The sequence below is a fragment of the Narcine bancroftii genome, chromosome 6, assembly GCF_036971445.1.
Source record: "Narcine bancroftii isolate sNarBan1 chromosome 6, sNarBan1.hap1, whole genome shotgun sequence".
NCBI lineage: Eukaryota > Metazoa > Chordata > Chondrichthyes > Torpediniformes > Narcinidae > Narcine > Narcine bancroftii.
The window spans coordinates 79,772,510-79,793,487 of NC_091474.1; the positions used below are offsets into that span (position 1 = coordinate 79,772,510).

Sequence of the window (20,978 nt, forward strand, 5' to 3'; positions counted from 1 at the left end):
GTATGCGAGACGAAAAAGGTTGAGAAGCACTGATCAAAAGACTGTAATGTTTTGTCAAGAGCATCGTCCTGCTGCTTATTCCGAGGAGGTAAATGACATTCCATTGAATCATTCTATTTGAAGTGAAGGATTTCTCCTGTTATTTTGGCCAACAAGGCTCCCTCCCTCAACAGACAGTAGTGGATCTGGTAAACTCCGCTCGTTTGTTTTCGATTGGGACTGATGGTATAGAACTACCTACATAACATTGCTGATGACTGCAATTCAGAAGATAACTGGCCTTGATAAAGAGCTTCCTCAAATGATGAGCACTCAATTAAATGAGTCCTAACGTAGGTCTTAACGTACGAATTTGACATCAATTTAAACATGCAGCCCACCAAAAATACCCATGTGACCAATCAACCTACTGACCCTGTACGTCTTGGGATTGTGGGAGAAAAGCAGAGCACCCGGAGGAAACCCACTCAAACAGTAACAGGTTCAAACCTGGGTCGTTGGGGCTGTAACAGCATTATGCCAAAGCTAAATGTGCTGCCCAGGTAACTGTGCTGGTCAATTAACAATCACCTTCTGAAGGCATAATCTAACTGCAACTTTGCTTGTAGATCAATAAAAATGGTAAGATTGACTTTTCAGGTCATGACCAAAAAATTTACTCTAGAATTCACTGTCTGCTTTGTACGTTTGATTAAACTAAAGGGAATGCAACAAGATGATCAATTATTAAAAAGACAAAAGTTAATGTGATTCACAAAAAATAATGCATCAAATCCCATCACCTGCAAGTCTAAAAGTCCTTTATTTTCCTGCAGACCAATGCCCAAAGGCATAATTTGCAGCCAAAAAATGCAGTACTAGTGTTGCACAACCTCTATAAAGGTGATCATTCAACTAAACCTGAAGTAGAGTAATACTCTTCAGGTACAGATGACCTGCTGTTAAAATTGCTAAGCAATTAGACAGACAAGGAGCTAATGAACTGTACACCACAAGAGGTCATTCATCCCATTGTATCAACATCTGCTGGAAACCTTGCTCAAAGAAATCCCACTTCTTAGCTCTCAACCCTCATTTGCAATGTATCATCTCCTGAAAGACACTCTGGATCTTTTATCAATTTGGTCTTTGCCCGTTTAGTCTGTTGCCACTGTCAAAAGTTGTTATTCAATCACAGGAAACTTAATTTGAATGCCCAGGAATCTTTCTGCTCAGTTTTTAGCCCCAGAAAAAATCTACCACCACTTGTAGGGTCCTCAGATTTCACAGTAATGGTTTCATTTGACAAATGGGTCACCGCAACATTGCCATGGTAATATCTGCACTTTCAGTCAAAGTACACAGTGAAAGAGTTGACAGAATGAAAACTTCTTCATCTTTCCTACTTTTCAAGCCCAAGCTAGCATATGTGGACTTCATCCATCAGTATTGCACCTTCCCTGTAATGGGGTGACCAGAACTGTTAATGGTGTTAAAACTGAATCATAACTCACATCAGATGTCCTTCCAGGAATGAGCTCAGTGCTCATGTTTTCAACATCTCGGCCAAATGCACAAAATCCTTCATGTTCCTTTAATTCCCTAACCTACTCTCATCAGGGATGCCTTGTTCAGTCACACAGCATTCAAATACTTCACTGTCAAATGTGATTTTTCAGCTCAGACACATCCAACCGATGTCAATTCCTGGGCAACTCTTGGCTTTGAACGTTACCAGGGGCATTAGACATTTCGCTCCAAGATGCAACCCACCAGCAATTCCAATTTGCCTTCCAAAGCTGTGTTATGAACCAGATATGGTAATGTACAGCCATCATTGGGTCTAGCCAACCCCAGCACTCTGGGAACACTTTTACAAGAAATGCAGTGGTCCAAGGTGGTATGGACTGTCACCTTCAGGGGCAATTCAGGACCAGCAATAATAAATTGGTTCTGCAGCCATGATCATCCCTAAAGGATGAAAGAAGTTAAAAATGTAGCAGCCTAATGCAAACCTGGAGCTAACAGGCACATCTCTTAGTCCTTCACTTCCCTCAGAAAAGTACCACTCGATTCAACAAAGAAATACAGATGACAATATTGGAAAGTCTTTCATCAAAATATTGCAACGATCGCAAATATTGTGTTTTGTTCAACTGATCCATAAATTAATAATTGTAAGAATCTGTGTTTCTGAAAAATTAAAACAAAGTTATGACAAACAGGCTTACAATAGAAAGTTCTGAATTGACAAAGTTATTGAAGCAAAATTTGGATACTTAAATCTCACAGTTTTCAAACTTCCGCCATCGAGAAATGTAATCTTTCTTGAACTTTAAAATAACATTACAATTTTTTTTAAAAAAACAGCACGGTAACAGGCCCACGAGACCATGCCACCCAATTACACCCAATTGACCAACAACCCCCAGTACACTTTGAACGTTGAGAGAAAACTGGAGCCCCTAGGGGAAACCCATCAAGCCATAGGGAGACTGTGCAAACTCCTTACAGACAGCGCGGGGTTCAAACCGCAGTCCCAATCGCTGGAGTTGTAACCGCATTGTGCTAGCCACTACGCCAACCGTACCGCTAATGTGTGACATGACCTGGTCTACTATACAATGGTACAAAAACGTTACAGGATGAAGTTACTGCTTCTTTCCTAAAAGCTTGCTGATCTTTCTTCAGCAAAATGAAAGGGCAGGCACAATTTCATGTAATGTTAGCTGCAAACCACCGGTTCATTAATGATATTAATTCTTTGATAAGCACATATTTTAGTATGACACATTCGAGTTAGATCTCGGAACAGAGTTTGGCAATTATTAATATCTGACAGAATCAGATCTTAAGTGAATCAATTAAACTGCTGCATTCACAATTTTAACAGAGATAACTGCTTCAGACTACAATTTTCACACAGCAAAGGCGACCATTCAGCTCTTTTGAAACCTGACAGGTCAAAAAAAAAAACTGCGAAACAAAAAGCACCTTATAACCATCATCTCTCCTCTTTACTTGTCAGATTTACTTTACTAGTGTCTCCACTGAAATGTATTCGTCGTGCCAACTGCCACAAGGTGATTTTTCATGTCTTGTCAAAAAAAAAATCTTCCACTTGTTCCGTATTAACATGTCACATTCGGTGATCTGGGCTTCTCTACAGACACAGATGGGTATTGTGTTTGTGATGGGGGCTTTTATGCCCTGTTGATGTCTAGCGGTCAAGTACAGTGAAGTCAGTGTCTGCAACACTGAGCAAATTCACAACTTTGCACTTGAATAAAGTAAAATAATTGCAATTTTTTAAAAAAACCACAAGTGACCTTTGCTGTATATTTAAGTACCAGATCTGTCACTCAATAACAGCCAATAAATTTTGATCGTCTTTATTTGCTGATTTTTTTCAAATTTGAAATTTCAAATTCAAATGATTATGGGGTGCACAACATTGCATAACCATTCATGAAATGCTGCTTCATTTCACAAGGGATCTTTCTGCCAAAGCCCAAAATGCTTGCAGCACCTGCAAAACTCTCCAACCTTGGCTGGAACCATCCCAAGTCAGATCAAGACTTCAAAAGAATACCTGAAATGTGATGTCAGAATCAGAATTTATTGCCACGAGTGTGTCACGAAATTTGCCGTTTTGTGACAGCATCACCAGTGCAAACATTTCTATAAGGCACCTGACTGAATAAATTTTTAAAAATGCAAGAAAAAGTCAAGGTCAGGCAGTTTTGGTTGTTAATTCAGGTGGCAGCAGGGAAGAAGTTGCCCTTGTGCTGTGAGGTGCTCGTCTTCTGGCTCATGTACCTTTTTCCTGATGGAAGCAGAGTGAAGAAGGCATGACCTGGGTGGCAGGGGTCCTTGAGACACTTTCTCAAGACACCGCTTCTTATAGTTGTAGATGTCCTTGACAGAGTGAAGTCTGGTGCCCATGGTGTCGCAGGCCGAGTTAACAACCCTCTGGAGATTTTTTCCTGTCCTGAGCATTGGCACCTCTGTATAAGTCCTGCTGCATGGAAATATCAACTGAAAATGAAAATGTATCCCATAGATAATTTCAACATGCAATGAAATTACATGTTGAAAATAGACAGAAGGCATAATGGAAGTAATACGCCTGCACATTTTGACATAGCTTCAAAAGTACAAGCTGAATCAAGGTATGGCTCAACTTGAAATAATCAGTTCACCGATAAGCTGGCTAATCATGCAAAATATTGCCTACACAATGATTCTGAAAGGCAACCAATTACAAGGATGTCAAAGGGCTGCGGACTGCTGGAGACTGGCTGAAGGTGTACCAGGTATAGAAACTGGGACGCGAGAGGGTGCAAGGGCAAAGGCTTCCTGAACACGTCAGAGGTTTGGATCTGGAGCTGATGGTTTCGACTGGATGCTGATGGTGGCTGCGAGAGCGCTGGAGGTGAGTCCACGGACATTCAGGGACTCGGAAGGGACTCTCCCGAGCTTCCCTTCGACTTCAAAAGGCGCTTCGGGCAATTTCTGCCGATGGTGAATCTGCCTGCCTTGTGACAGACGAAAGCGAAATTTGTAATGTTGCACTGTTTTTAATTACACAACAATAAAGGCATCTTTGAATATGCATGAGTAAAGTGAAAAGCTGCTGGAAATTTTAAAGATAAATAGAAATTTCTAGCGATATTCAGCAGGTCCAGTAACATCAGTGGAGAAAAACAGAGTTAATGTTTCGGGTCGATGAACTTTTATTAGAAGCTGTGAAGAGAATCAGTCCCAGGAGGTGTGCGCCTCATTTAAATGCTTTGATAAAGCACCTGCCTCACATTTCATTTCCCTTCTCATTTTCATATTCATTGTGTGGGGACGGTAGCTGCAAAGCATCAAACCGGAAGTCTACAGAGGATCATTAAAACAGCCGAGAGGATCACTGGGGTGTCCCTTACCTATTGCCGGCATTTACTGGGAGCGTCGTCTAAATAGGGCTCAAGGAATTACAGAGGATTCATTCCACCAGTGCGCAGTGTCTTTAACCCACTACCATCAAGGAGGTGGCACAGGAGAATCAAAAATATGACTGTCGCGCTGGGAACAGCTTCTTCCCGCAGGCTGAGAGATTGATGAAAAGTATCCTGTGATTAGGTAAATCATCCCAAATTGTTTATATTTATTTTGTTTATTGATGTGATCATTATGAACTGTGTAGTGAGCAGTTTTGTATGAGCACCATGGTCTGCACCAGCTATTATCGATGGGGGGGGGGGGGGAGGGGGCAAAATGACAACTCCTGGGGACTGCAGATTGAAGGGGAGGACCATGGATGGAAATCATTTTAAAAAGTGGGGTTTTTTGTGTAGTTGGAAGGAGAGAAATATGGAAGAAACCAACTTAACGAGTGCTTTGCGGAAATGGTGGCCCATAAACTTTGAGCAAAGTCCAAAGGGGGCCTCAGAAAGGTCTGAGAGTGACGCTGTTTCATCAAGAGCAGTAATAGTGTACAAGTCAAACGATCCGGATGCCAGAAATCTAGATCACCCGAGAATCAGGACTTCTCGAAAACTCTCAGCTTTTGTGTGATTGCGTGCATGCATTGCATCAGTGCTACACGTGCTGCCGGAGAATCCCAAAAATCTGGACCAACACAATCCCTGAGCAGTCCAGATTTTAGGAGTTTTATTGTATCCACCGGTGGTTCTCAACCTTTTTCTCTCCACTCACAGTGACCCCTAGGCCATCAGTGCTTTATGATTAGTAAGGGATTGCTTAAGGTGGGATGTGGGTGGGAAGGTTGAGAACCATTGCTCTACACCCAATTGTTACTGAAATATTTTGCTTGAGAAAAATTGTCATTGGCCCATTTACTTTGGAGTTATGAAACCGTGCATATAACGAGTCAATTAGGTACGATTAAAACTTTTTCTTTCCACCCACATACCACCTTAAGCAATCCAGAGCACTTATGGCATAGGGAATACTTAAAGTGGTATGTGGGTGGAAAGAAAAAGATTGAGAACCATGAGTATACACAATAATAAACTTGAACCTGATATTGCATTTTGAAAAAAATCCAGCAGTCAATTGCAAGTACTAACTGTTTCGTGAAAAGGGAAATCAAGTGCCTTTCCAAGATCTCTTGTTAGCTCAGAGAAAGGCTTCAGCTCTCCCCTGCATTCACGGAGACAACCCACAGTGAAATCTCTAATACCATCCTACATCATGACACCACTCCTCCCAACCCTCTCCAATTACAATCACATCCAGGCCACGCTACACCAAACCTGCTTCAGGGTCAAAGTTCCTCGGATGTTTAATAGTGTGCACAAAATCTTGTTCTGCAAATTATTTTCCTGTGACAAAAGCATGTGCACACTGAATGCTTGCGCAAATGTAAACTGATCTTCATAAACTTTACAACACTGTCCGCTAAACATGGCTGCAGCTGTGTTGCCACTGTACAAACCGGAACAGAAAAGGTGAGGTGATGTAAGTTAATGTGCAAATGTGGTATTTGAAAAACTGATGAATTAGTTAACAGAAAACAGTTGGTCAAGAGATTATTTTCAATAAGTATAATTATTGATTAGTACATTATTTTAGGTAACTAACCTTTTGTGTGCACATTCATTTCCTTTGTGTGCTGGTTGCAAAATGTGTACGCATTAGAGGAACAGTATTCAGGGCATCTATCCCAAAGATTAGTAAATATGACACATCGTGGGGTCTGATCTCTTCCAGAGTTTACTCCATCCCCCAGCATCCCTCGAATGGATTGAGCCTTTTACTCAAACTGGCTGCTAAATCCTTTTTGTACCTGGTAATCCTGACAGAGTCAATACTGGAATCCTTTTGTCTCATCTATTTCGATATGTTTAACTTCTGAAGAATCGTTAACCACTCCTACTCCACACAACAGACACTGAAAATTCAAAAAATAAACAAAACACTGCAGATACTGGAAGTCTGAAATAAAACAGAAAATTCTGGGATTAATCAGTTAGCCAAAACATCTGTGGAGAGAGGAAAAACAGTGATGGCTTCAGGTCAACATCCTGAAAGTGACATATTTGGCATGATAAGCTTCTTACAGTAGAAAGATGCAGTCCTTCAAGATTTAATTGTTGACTCTTTGATGTTGAATAGGTTTTCCTCATTTTGTACCTCTCTCAATCCATACAGCACCCAATAGCCTGAATATGCCCGAGGTTGTCTGATCTCAGAAGCTAAGCAGGCTCAAAATTGGTCAGTTCTTGGAGTACTTCCTATGAACACCAGGTGCTGTACGTTCCTGTGTGGGGCTCTAGACTAAGTGGCAACTCTGTTTGCCTTCCGATAGACAAAAGTTAAAGAATTTTGTGTACTTTACATTCTAAATATAGTATGAGGTGACAATAATGGAACTGTTACCTTTTCAAGATTTCAACAGAAACCATCCCTTTAATATCGTGAAACACAAGTCTGCTGACCCCGACTGCAGTAAAAATGCAGAAATGCTGGATGAACTCAGCTGGTCTCGCAGTGTCCACAGGAGGTAAATACAGTATATATTATTGACGTTTCAGGCCTGAGTCCTTCCTCAAGGTAGGAGTGAAAAGCAGGCAGGCGCCTGTGTTAAAACGCAGGTGAAAAGGGAAGAATGAGAGGGGGTGGAGTCCAGACCAACAGACAAAAGGTGTTGATTGGATGTGATACGAGAACAGGAGAGAAGAGAGAATTTATTGGGGAAGGGTGTTGTTTTTGGATCTGTGAAAGGAGACAGAGAAAAGTGGGGGGGAAGAGAAAAAGAGCTAGATAGAAAAAAGATGAAGGGGGCATAGGGAATAATGGAAACCGGCGAAGTCGATGATAATGTCATCTGGTCAGATTGTGCCCAGATGGAATAGCAAGTGTTGTTCCTCCAATTTGCAGGTGGTCTCAGTCAGGTAGTGTGTGAGACCACGGACAGACAAGGGCGGGCAATTGAAATGATGGCCCCTGGGAGATCCATGCCATTGCGGGCAGTCAGAGCCAAGATGCTCAGCCAATTGATGCCCCAGTCTCAGATGTAGAAGAGATACTAGATACAGTAGGTGACCCCTGCAGATTCACAAGCACTGCTTCACTTGGAAGGACTGTTTGGGGCCCCAAATGGTGCTGAGGGATGTGGTGTGGGCCCAAGTGGAGAACCTTCCCCATACAGAATACGAGGTGTTGCCCTGCAAATATTGGCCATACTCACTTAGGACTCTCTTGTCTGCTTCCCTCTGCTACAAAGGACAATCAGGGCGCTATTGCACAAAATATGAAAATCTAAACATTTTACATGCAGCAAACAGGAGATGCAGTGCACATCTGCATTACAGTCCAGCAAAAGTACTCAATAAAATCACAGCATTAAAGAAATCCAAACACTGTTTACTGTTTTTTTTTGAAAACTTTATTTTTGATGTTAAAATACATATGTAAAAAAAAACAAACTAAAGTAAAATAAGATAAACAAAACCTGCCCTCCCCCTTCTCCTACACAAAAAAAAATACATGATAAGGGGAGCTAAAAAACATAGATCAGTCAATTACTTATACACGCTGTGTGGTAACAAGCTTACAATAAAAATAAATTAAGAAACTTCTAAACCCATAAATTCCAAATAAGGTGACCACATCTGATCAAAAAACAGGATAATTATCATGCAAATTGTATGTTATTTTCTCCATATAAATACAGGATCTCAACTCATTATGCCAGCGGGCTATATTTAATTCCACATGATCTTTCCAAGTAATCGCAATACATTTCTGCGTTACCGCCAATGCTAAACGAACAAACGCCATCTGAAACTTGTCCAACCTTAAACCACCTAAAGATATAGCATAACCCAACAGAAAAATTAGTGGATCCAATGGTAATTTAATCTTAAATAATTTTTACAAAAAAACTTTTTTCCCCCCAAACTTTAATCAGAAAGCCAAACTGCAAGTACAAATGTTCCAGTATGAAGTCCGCACCTAAAACATAAAACGACTAAAGCCATATCTTTTTAACTTCTCAGGAGTCAAATACAACTGATGTAAAAAGTTATAATTAACTAAGCTATATCTTACATTAAGTAATTTAGTCACACCATCTTGACATGCATCTTCCCATCCTCCTGAGATATATCAAAAGATAAATCTTCTTCCCATTTAATTCTAGATTTGCTTAAATCTGGTTTATTCATCTCATCTTGTAACAAAGCATATATGTCTGAAATAAATCCCTATTTTGTATCTAAAATCAAAAGCTCAAAATTAGTTAATTTAGGTAGCATCATTTCTCTGCCCCGCACTCGCTCAGGGCGAATCGGCCCCGCTTGTAACGCTATGTGGCGGGGCAGCCCTGGAAAGATGGCACCATCGGGGGTTTCTTCCCCAGTCGAATCTCCCATGTGGCACGCGCCCCAGGCAGCCCTGTGCACAGGGTGACTGAGCCAGCGCTGTCCTGAAAGGGGCACGTGCCAAATTCAAATAAAACAGTCGTTAACGACCCTCAACGTGGTGGTTGTGTCTCTCTCACTGCTCACACCGCCACACTATCACCAAAGCTCGCATTTAATAATATACAAATAAAGAACCCAAATTTTTCCCTAAGTCGAGTAAAAGAAAGAAACTGTCCATCTTCAAAACAATCATCAATCTCTTTTATACCTTTAGAATCCCAAATCTTTAAATACAAATTATTCATCGAAAAGGGACTAAAACTATTTTGAAATAATGGAGTTTGGGCCACCATCTTACCCCCAGAACCTATGACAGAATTACTTTTAGTCCAAATCACAAACAAATGTTTTAAAACATATTATATCCCTGTAACAAATAACTATTCCACTTAAATATAAATTGATGAACTTGAGACTCAGAAATACAAGCCAATTCAACTTTAGCCCAACTAGGAGGTTGAGAAACATCCAACATCTTATTGACAAATTTTAATTGTGCAGCCTTATAATAATTCTGAAAATGAGGCAGTTGAAGTCCACCTAAAGCATATTTCCAAGTCAATTTCTGCAGTGCTACTCTAGCTCATTTACTTTTCCACAGAACTCTCCTCACTGCAGTATTCAATTCTTGAAAAAATACCTTTGGAAGCGGACATGGGATTGATTGAAAAAGATACTGAATTCGTGGAAAGATATTCAACCATTTTACTGATTTTAAAACTTTTTAGGTAATATCTTCTGTCAATTTATTTCATTGTTTGCTATCAGTACTGCATCATCTGCATAGTAGAGGTTGTTGATATTGTGTCCTCCTGTACTTATTCCAGGAAGATCTTGTATGGTTTTCACTCTACAGGGAGAACAGGCCTGGTGATGGAACACAACCCTGTCTGACACCTCGCTTTATTGGCTGATGGTCACCAATCTCATTGTGTATCCATACGGCTGCACTTTGTTGCCAGTAGAGATTCCTGATTACCCTTAGATCTTTCCCATTGATATTAATATCTTTAAACATTTTCATGATGACTTAGTGTTTCGCTGTGTCAATGAAACAGAAGGATTGGTCTAGTTGTACTTCTATTGACCTTTCGATAATTTTCCTGAGAATATAAGTGGCGTTTGATGTTCCCTTGCCTTCGACAAAGCCGCACTATTCTTCACTGATCTCTGGTTTAATTTTGTCACTTATTCTGAGCTGGAAGATCCTAAGTAGAGTTTATGTGAGGTGACTCATTAAACTAGTTGTTCCATGTCGTCCACACTCTGTTGCACCTGGTTTCTTTGTCAGTGCCATGAATACTATATTTAAAAGATCTTCTGGTACTTTGCCAGTGTTTTATATTTTATTCAACATGATTACTAATTTTTTAAAACCAAAATCTTCAAGCATTTCAACCAGAATGCTGTCTGGTCCCTTTCGTCAATACAGAGGGCAAAAGGCTTGGCCTAACTTTAAACAAAAGGAAAACTGAAGTAATGGTTATATCAAAGAAACCTGATATTCCAAATTGTAAGATCGCATTGGGAAATCAAATCCTGAGATGAGTTCACATCTTCAAGTACCTTGGATCATGGTGAACATCTGATGGCAACTGCAAAACAGACAATCAAAGCAAGAACAGCAATGGCGAGAACAGCATTTATAGAAATGAGAAACATCCTAAAGAACAAGAAAATAGCAATTCACCTCCACCTTAGAACTCTCAGCTGCTACATTCTTCCTATATTGATGTATGGATGCGAGCTGTGGACCATCACAAATGTAATGGAATAAAGAATCAATGCAGCAGGGGTGTGGCTTCTCAGAAGAATGCCGTGCATATCATCAGGTGAGCAGTGCCACTGGAGCTCACTGGAGTGCCACTCCACACCTCAGGGGGTAGCTCTGGCAATGTCACGGGGCTGCTCCAGGCACCCCATGGGTCGGCTCCAGCACCTCCTTGTTGCCGTTTTTGGTGGGTTCCGGCGCCTATAAGATTAGCACTGTACCCCTGCATATCATACACAGACAGGATAACAAACGAAGAAGTTCTTCAAAGAGTAAAAACAAAATGCACATGACTTTAAAAAAAAAATCAGAAAACAACCATCAAAATTCTTTGGACTCATCAAGTGAAGAGCTACATTAGAACATTTAGTTACAACTGGAAAGCCAGAAGGGAAAAGAAGCCGAAGCCAACAGAGAATGAAAATGAGAGATGGATTAGCATCATGGTTAGAAACAGGGGAGGCAACAGCTACAATTCGGAGGGTCAGAGACTGTGATGGATGGAGAGACACGATCGCCCGCGCCAAACAGCAAAGACCTGAAGAGAGATAGGTAATAAGCCTGCGTATTTTGATTCACAAATAAAGTAAAAGCTGAAGTAAGACATGGCTTAAAGCAGTGGTTTTCAAACTGCCCCCTTAAATTCACATACCACTTGAAGTCATCCCTATGCCATCATTGCTCTGTGATTGGCAAGGGATGCAAGTGGGAAGGGAAGGTTGAGAATCACTGCTCCAGACCCAGTTGCTACTGAAATGTTTTGCTTGAGAAAAATTGTCACTGGGCCACATACCACCTTATGAAATCCCTTACTAATCACAGAACACCGATGGCATAGGAAATACTTAAAGTGGAATGAGAGTTTGGGGGGGCAGTTTGAAAACCACTGGCTTAAATTAGACATTGATAAAGTGGCCAATAATTCAAAATGCCTGCTACATGATGATTGAATTTGTAGGAAAACACAAATTTTATTTTGAGTTTATATCAATTGTGGAAAAGTGTTTATATTGTTTATAAAAATCTATTCAACACAAATATTCTTCAGAAATTAAGGTGACAAAATTGCATTATCAGTAAACGATGTACAGTAAAACCCCTGGTATCTTGCACTTGCAGGGATAAGTGAGCCTTTCAGTTGCTTGAGATTCACTTACAAAAGGCCTAACTAATACACCTGCCTTAAGAATAAGCAGTTTTAAAGACAACAATATTACACCGTACTTACACTGAACACATTTCACTTGCATGAACATATAAACCTGAAAGAATTTTATTTTCAGTCATATTTTTTGAAAACATTTAACTGTTGCTTCATCTGCAGGTTCCCACCCTCCCCTTCCCCCACCCCTACGGAGCCACCTGAAAGAGGAACAATAACATTATAGAAAATTAACCCCCTCTTCCCCCAAGTTTACAGATAAAGCTTTTCTAATAAACTAAATAATTTTACTAATAAAGACTCTGACTAAACGGGGATAAGGAGACACTTTAAGAGAGTCACCCACACGGCGAGCAGCATCAACCAGCTCTTCATCCTGGGAGACACCATTGCTGTTTCACACAACTTTATTCAAACAGCTGCTACAAGCAAAGCCTGATCAAGGCCCTCCGTTGGCTGAATATTTGCTCCCATCTTCACCTTGTTACTTCAGAGAACTTTTACAAATTTAAACTTTTATTTACATTTTTATTTATTCTTTTTTATTTTGTATGTATTAATTTACTTTCCTTTTTTTGGTCAATTGCTTGAATTCCGGGTAACAGGGATTTTACTGTATTTCTATCAACATTATAAGGATCCTTTTGGATGTGTGACAGATTAGGTTGTGTTTGCATTGTATATAGTTAGGTTTTTGGGAGATAAATTGGGGCAGTTTTTCTTTAAGTGTAGGTCAAATACAAACACTTTAAAACTGATCTTATTTAAAATACTGGACCTCTGCTCATGCTTGACATGTCAGCCCCAGAGCCTTTGCAAAAGCTTTGGAGTGCCCAAGAGACTTCACTAATGGATTGTGGAATTTGCTGTTCTAAGAAGATCATACGATTTTGCAAGCAGAGAGTAAAAGAGGCTTTTCAAAGAGACAGAGTCGGATCAGTCGGTTTTGGCAAGCTTGTGGAAAAACCCCATTTGCAAGACGGGCTGTGAGAGCTTAGTTCAGCCTGGTCAAAGCACTTGTGGTTCATACAAGAGGAGAGGGCTGGCTGGATAATGTTTCATTTGGAATAAGAGAAACAAAAAGGAACTCTGTGGTGACATGAAAGAAAGGTTATCATCTGGAGAACCATGAGGGGGCAAGTTTCTTCGGCAAGACACTGAAGTGGCTGATTAAAAAGGAATTAGTTGTGAGTGTCCAGCAAACAACAAATCTCTCTCTGAAAACCGATAAAAACCTTCCTGAGCAGTCACCATTTACCTTTCAAGCACCTGATGAACTTGATAAATGTTAAATTCTGTGCACAGTATAAGAATTGCCTGCAACCAGTGAACTTGGAGGAATGAGAAGTGAGATTGGACATGAACCAAAGAACTTTTCTGAACTTGCACATGACATACATGTGCGCTTAGAATTAGAAGGGGGTTAAATTAGGTTAGTTAATTTAAAGTGTGATTCTGTTTTCATGTTTAAAGATAATTAAAAGCAACTTTTGTTTAAGTAACCATTTGTCTTGGTGAATATCTATTGCTGCTGGGTTTATGGGTCCTCTGGGCTCATAATAAAATGCAAGTGATATCCTTGAATTTTTGAAGTTCACTGACATTTAAAAGTCAACAATTTTACTGCATGTTGTTTTAGTCCTTGATCTCAAGTAATTTCAAATTTAGAAACTTCATGCGTTCATTACTTCTGCAAAGTAAGTTTTGCAATCATCTTTTTGCCAACATCAGGAGATGCCAGTTGCAACACCACATCCCAAAAGTTCAACGACAAAATACTGACAATGGAGTCTGAAGTTGAGAGTCCAGCTATATTTGAACATGTTTACCAACAGCCATTTCTCCAGAGAGCAAGAGCATTCCCTGCAGTTATTTTCTTTTCATTTAGAATATGCAAAGAACATATTTCTCTGTAATGCAGGAGAAAGTTTTTGCTGTGATCTATTAATTTTAGACATGCAGCACAGCAACAGGCCATTTCAGCCCATGAATCCGTGCTGCTCAATTTACACCCCATTAACCTACACCCACAAGACGTTTTGAACAGTGGGAGGAAACTGGAGCCCCTGGAGTAAACTAAAGGAAGTTAGAGCATGACATAATAGATGTGAAAAGATGGTTTCCCATGGTTGGAGGAGAGTCAAGGCCAGTGGTTCTCAACCTGGTCCCCCCCCCCCCCCCCCACAAACAACCTTAAGTAATCCCTTACTACCCTTGTATCACCTATGGCATAGGATCCCATTGGTGCTCTGGGGTTAGTAAGGGACACAAGTGGAAATAAAAGGTTGAAAACCACTGGCCTGGGAGAAGAGGGCATAGCTTCAGGAATGAAGAGTGTCCACAGGTGCTTGTGGAGGCTAGGGTCATTGGGTGTATTTAAGACAAAGACTGATAGGTTATTGATTAGCCAGGGCATCAAAGGTTATGGGAGAAGGCTGGGCAATAGATTGGAGTGGGAAAATAGATCAGCTCATGATTAAATAGCAGGGTAGACTTGATGGGCTGTATGACCTAGATCTGCTCCCATGTCTTATGATCTTATTTTGGATTGGGTATACCACAAAATTTAATTGCGTTTTGTTTTCCCATTCAATTACTTTGCCCTGTCTACTGATATATCTTCAAGTTTATGCTGCTGCAGTTTTTTAACGTGCACGTATGGCTGCAGCAAGAAAGAATCTGTACATGGCACGATGTACAATAAAATCTCGTTATCGACATGATTCAGTGATTTTCTTTCAAATCAAGTGCTGACTTTCCTTTATATTCTTTTCAGTTTCTTGAGGATTTTCCTTGACTTACGATTTCCAAATCTTTCCCACCTCCAACATAAATCCAACTGATCTTCAGATCCCTGAATTTTAAGCCATATAATTTGAATGTTGAATTACAAGTACGGCACCTTTAACCTTGGAATACACGTGCAGGGAGGATCCAGTCTTTGGGACGAATTCCAACATTATGATCATTGTCAAAAGAACAATCATACAGGAAACTAGAACATTTATGTCATTTAAAAATATATTTGTTGTGATCTTATTTTAAAGTGTACACTCAAGAGGCACAAAATGAAATTCAAACGTGAATTAATAAGATAGAACAACTATATGTCACATGGGAGGGAATAAATTGAATGAATATTATAACTTTCAAAAGCCTGAGGATAAGCTTTTATTTTGGCTTTGAACTGTTGCATATGTTTTGTTGAGCAGCGTGGCATTTAATGCAACATCGTAACAACACCAGCGGTCGGGACTGGTGTTCGAATCCCACGCTGTCTGTTAAGAGTTGGAATGTTCTCCTCGTGTCTGCGTGGGCTATTCCCTCTGGGGGGCTCCGGTTTCCTGCCACTGTTCAAAATGTACCGGGGTTGTAGGTTAATTGGGTGTAATTGGGCAGCGTGGGCCAAAATGGCCTGTTATTGTGCTGTATGTCTAAACAAAAAAAAATTTAAATTAATGTAGCTGTCGGAATTAAACACTTTTACTCATCTGTCACTATTTTGTACCCCCCAAAAAACAATGGCTTTTTAATTGACATGGCAGCACCTTCTGTATGGGTGCATTCATAATTGTCTTTTCTGATGACATTAGGGGCCAATCCACCAAAATTACCATTAACTTTTTAATACAACTTCATCTGCTACCTTCAGGGATAGGGCTTTTGCATTGGAAATGCAGCAAGATTACCAATTACCTAAATGCTTTGTACACACCTCACCCCCCCACCCCCAACAGTATTTTCACAAACTCATCAAAATTGGATTACTGACAAGTTTCGTGTAAGTAAATGTGTCGGATGCGTTTTGTAGATGTATGTTTCCTGTATTAAGGAAGAAGAAATACAGTTTAATTAGGTTTTTCCAGACAAGTTTGAAGAGTGCGTAGCACGGTGAACCATTCAAAAGACAATACTAACCAACCAAAGCAGTAACTGTCATGAAGTATGTGCTATCAGAAAAAAGTCAAGAATCTGAAGCTCAAAATTTGAGAAATCTTCAAAGCTTCACACCAAATTAATTATGTGAATCTGGTTGACTCAGTCATATTATTTCAGTGTTAGTATATTGTTGAGTTTTCTGCAATACATTGGTTTCCACGGTGCAAAGCTTGATGAATTCTAAACTGATTTTACTCCTCAAGCTGTAAACAAACAATTTAGCATTATGCTACACTTTTATCATTGTATATTTTCCTGCTTGAGATTTTACTGCAGCAATACTTTTGAAAAATATAATCCATACTCTTTACAATATAATGAGGTCGAATGGATTGAATAACAGTTGCCAAAGCATACAATCCAAGCATAATGTGATTACACAAAGCTAAATTTTATTTCTAAGAGTTCATTTTTATTTTGCAGGCATTCTTATCAAATCGGTGTGGTTCATGCAATGTTGCTACATGCCACTGACGTGGCAATCAACCTGTTCCGGGAGGGGATAAAAAAGACCAACATCTTTTAACTATGAAATAGGTTGCTTCTCATCAACGAGACAATGAGTTACTCGTACACTTTCCTTTCGATGCATTTGATGACGACTCAACAGACAAGTCACGCATAGGACTGAAAGGATACCTGGAACACCATCAGATGTTTGTCTTATGTGAAAAGGCAGCTTTGAAAAATACTCTCAAATTATTAGGAAGCACAGCAAAAGACCAAGAAATTATTTTTGGTTAAAATAGCAATTAACTCAGGTGCACCACACAACTGTCCTCAAGTTAAACAGTGAGTGCAATCGCTGGTTGGCATTTCATTAATTATCAAGGCAAAGGCAGCAAATAGTTTTTTTGGATGTTGTGTCAAAAAAGTCAATGTTAACAAACTGTGAATATTTTAGTCAAGAAATAGTTAAGCATTTCAAAGATCTCTACTGAATGTCATGGATGGAGGATAAATATAATGTCTCCACACACCTGATAGGCAGAACTGATCATTAATAATGACCCAAATTCTTCAAGATTCAAATTTATAAGCTTCCGGCAGTTCAAAAATTGCATCCCATCTGGGGCATAATGCCAACTCTTCCAGACACACACAAACCTGGATTCTTTGCTTTCTCTGGACGACGTCCAGTGATCCTGTTGAAAACGCTGGCTTCGTCAAGTCCAACTGGAGACGTATGCACCACATGAGCACCAATTATTTGGAAATCAAAATGCATTGGCGCTCTATATCAGACAGTGAAGCCCAACTTAAATACATAATAGACGCACTTCTCAATTTCAAGGACACCTCCAAATTGTAATAAACTCCAAGACAACTGGACATCTGGCATATTCGTTCCAACTTACTAACTTTCTGGTAGAAGGAGGGAAGGGTCTATAAACGTTTCCGCAGTTTGATCTAGTTACAATTGCAAATTAATCAAAGCACGATGGCTTGTAAACAAACACATTCAAATTAGGAGAAACAGAAAATTTGGAAAGAATAACAATATTACAAGGAAATCCCAATCGACACAATGCACCAAACATTTAATGTTACAAGCTGTAGATCATGTGAAATAAGGTCATTCAAGAATTAAGATGTTTGCTGTGTTTTTTTTTGTTGCTACTTACAATTTGAGATATAACATGGTGATATGCTGCTTGTGGATAATGACTTACCTTAGCAGATTAAAGCTCAGGTCTAAACGCTTTGTGAAATGTCCGTATTTTCTGCCAAGTTGTTCTGGAATGATTTCACAATCTTGACCAATGTAAGAAACCTACACAAGACATTATTTTAGATGTTAAATAAATTTGAAGTAAATTATATAAAATGTTATCATTGCTATGCATCTTAAGACGAGTTACGGCACTGTTTTAGAAATGTAATACACAAAATGAAACATTCTTCTTTAGAAACTAGACTGCAAAGTCTTCTAATATTAACAGTGGTTTACAAGATTCAAGATTCCTTTATTGAAATGTAATAGTACAGAATATGTAATATAACACGAAATTGCCTTCTGGTTGTCGCAAGGCTAACAGTCACCATTAGTTTTACCCAGCACCCCTTACAGCAAAAGAGAGTCCCTTCAGATTTACTGAGTGTTCGTGGATTCACCTCCAGTGCTGCAGACTCCTGTTCGATGCATCATCAACCTGAGCTCCAGATCCAAAACTCTGAAGAAAATCAGCAGGTCAAACCATGACAGATTATGTTATAATTTACACTTTATATAGATATGTTTTAAAGGAGATTAATTGTGTGGGTTTTTTCGTGTCGATCACAAACAAACACTTCAAAATGGATCTCATTTAAAATGCAGGAGCTCTGCTCGAGCCAAACAGTCCAGGCTCCGGGTGCCTTTGCAAAAACTTTGAAGAATGTCTATGAGGACTTTACAAGTAGGTGTTAATTGGACATGTTGTGGGGTAACGGATTATTGTTTTGGAAAGCAACAGATAAACGGACTCGAAGATAAGGTCTGGTGCTGCAGTCTGTCTGAATGCAGTTTGCTGTTCTAAGATGGTCATGTGGTTTTGTAAGGGGGGGGAAGAGAGAGATCAGTTCTTCTGTTTTACAGTTCAGCAGCAGCAGATGGGACTGGAACAGGACAAGCTGGTAAGCTTGTGGGAAAACCCCATATGGAAGATGGGTTGTGAGTGCTTAGTTCAGCTTGAATCAAAGCACTTGTGGTTCATACAAGAGGAGAGAACTGGCTGTGTAATGTTTCACTTGAAATAAGAGAAGCAGAAAAGTAACTCTGTGATGACTAGTGAAAGAAAAAAGTTATCATCTGGAAAACCCTGATAGGGCAAATTTCTTCGGCAAAACACAGAAGTGGGAGATCAAAAGGGATCAGTTGTGGATCTCCAACAAGCAACAAATCTCTCTCTGAAAACCCACAAGAACCTTCCTGAGCAGTAACTATTTATCTTTCAAGCACCAAAGTCTGGTGAAATTCATAAATGTTAAATTCTGTGCACAGTATAAGAATTGCCTGCAACCAGTGAACTTGGAGAAGTGAGAATAGACTGTGAATCAAGGAACTTTTCTGAACTTACACATACATTACATAAATGTGTGCTTAGAATTAGAAGGGGGTTAAGTTAGGTTAGTTAAGTCAATAGTGATAACGTAAAGTGTGATTCTGTTTTCATGTTTAAAGATAATTAAAAGCAACTTTTGTTAAAGCCACCATTTGTCTTGGTGAATTTCTGTTGCTGCTGGGTTTTGGCATCCTCTGGAGCCATAACAGAGCCATGTACTTCATGTAGCAGAGATGAAGATACATATCCAACGTTTCAGTATTGAGACATTCATCAAGGTATGAGTAAAAGGTAGTAGGTGGATGAGGGAGGGCACACCAGCAAACAGGGGGAGGAAATCTCCATTTGTTGGTGTGCCCTCCAAACCTGATCCATCTCCTGCCTGTGGAAATGTGCTCCACCCACGCCCCCCCCCTCACCATTTTACTTGGATGCCTGCTTGCATTTTTCCATACCTTGAAGGCCTTAAACCAGAAACGTTGGTTATGTGTCTTGATCTTTTGCTGTATAATGCTGAATTTCTCCAGCTTGATTCCACTTCAACCACGGTGTCTGCAGACATTTTACATCATAATACTCAATATGGCACTGGAGTCAGGCACTGTTTTCCAACTGCTCCCAGCAGACATGCTCATACACTCTACCATCCCTCCACTCTTCTCTCCCTCCAGTTGAACACTTTCAAAATGATGAAGTATTTTAAATTTTCTTTCAGACTTGATGATCTACTGACCTTCTGAAGCAACTGATCTTACCACTCCAACAAAATAGCTTAATTTTACATCTTAATTTCAAGATACAGGATGGTAACAGGTCCTTCCAGCCCACACCTCCCAAATATGTACTCAACCAATCAACCTACCAACTCCGTAGGAAATCAGAGCTCTCAGAGGAAACCCATGCGGACACAGGGAGAATGAACAAACTCCTTACAGATGGCGCCGGATTCAAATCCAGTTGGTTGGCACGCTAACCGTGACACTAATCGTCCCACCCAAAATAATGTTGGCTTTGCTCTGTTCCAATTTCTCCACTGTATTTGTCCTACTTTACTGTATTGTTGTGGACCAGCTGCACTGCTTGCAAACAAACTTTCAACGCATTTGACAATAAACCAACTCCAGGCCTCATGTAGTCATCGCCAGTTAACCGCAACAATCTCCATGAAAGACCACAAAACATAGGAGTGGAGTTAGGCCTTGTATCCCTTTGAGTCCATCCTGCCATTCCATGACTTACTTACTATCCTTTTCAACCCCATTCTCCTGCCTGTTCACCGTGACCCTGGACTCCCTTCCTAACCAAGAAGGTATTTACCTCCATCTGAAATAAAATATGCCCAGTAGCTCGACCTCCACAGCCATCTGAGGCTGCCCATGCACACACAACACACATACTGATCAGCAGACTCTCAGTTCCTCTGCCTTTGGGCTTTATTTGATATTTCCTTTTATTTTTAATTTAACTGCTGGTGGTCATCTTTTCAGTTTCCAGACTGCTGCAATTCCATCCTTAAACCCAAATTCCAATATCTGTCTCCTCAGCCCAGCAATCTTTTGAACACCACAATCTTTCTTTCTTGCTCATTCATTTCCTCAAGAGTTATAATAGGTCTTGGAATGTTTTGTTTTCATTAAGGCACT

At 39.9% G+C, this 20,978-nt stretch overlaps 1 protein-coding gene across 6 annotated transcripts in view; it reads right to left on the reverse strand.

Moving 5' to 3' along the window:
- lrmda (leucine rich melanocyte differentiation associated) overlaps positions 1-20,978 on the reverse strand; it is an 860,999-nt gene that overhangs the window by 819,707 nt on the left and 20,314 nt on the right. For all 6 annotated transcript variants that reach the window (XM_069885470.1, XM_069885472.1, XM_069885471.1 and 3 more), the window contains exon 2: positions 17,965-18,065. In XM_069885470.1, coding sequence (XP_069741571.1) covers positions 17,965-18,065 — 101 coding nt within the window. The remainder of the gene's footprint in view (positions 1-17,964; positions 18,066-20,978) is intronic.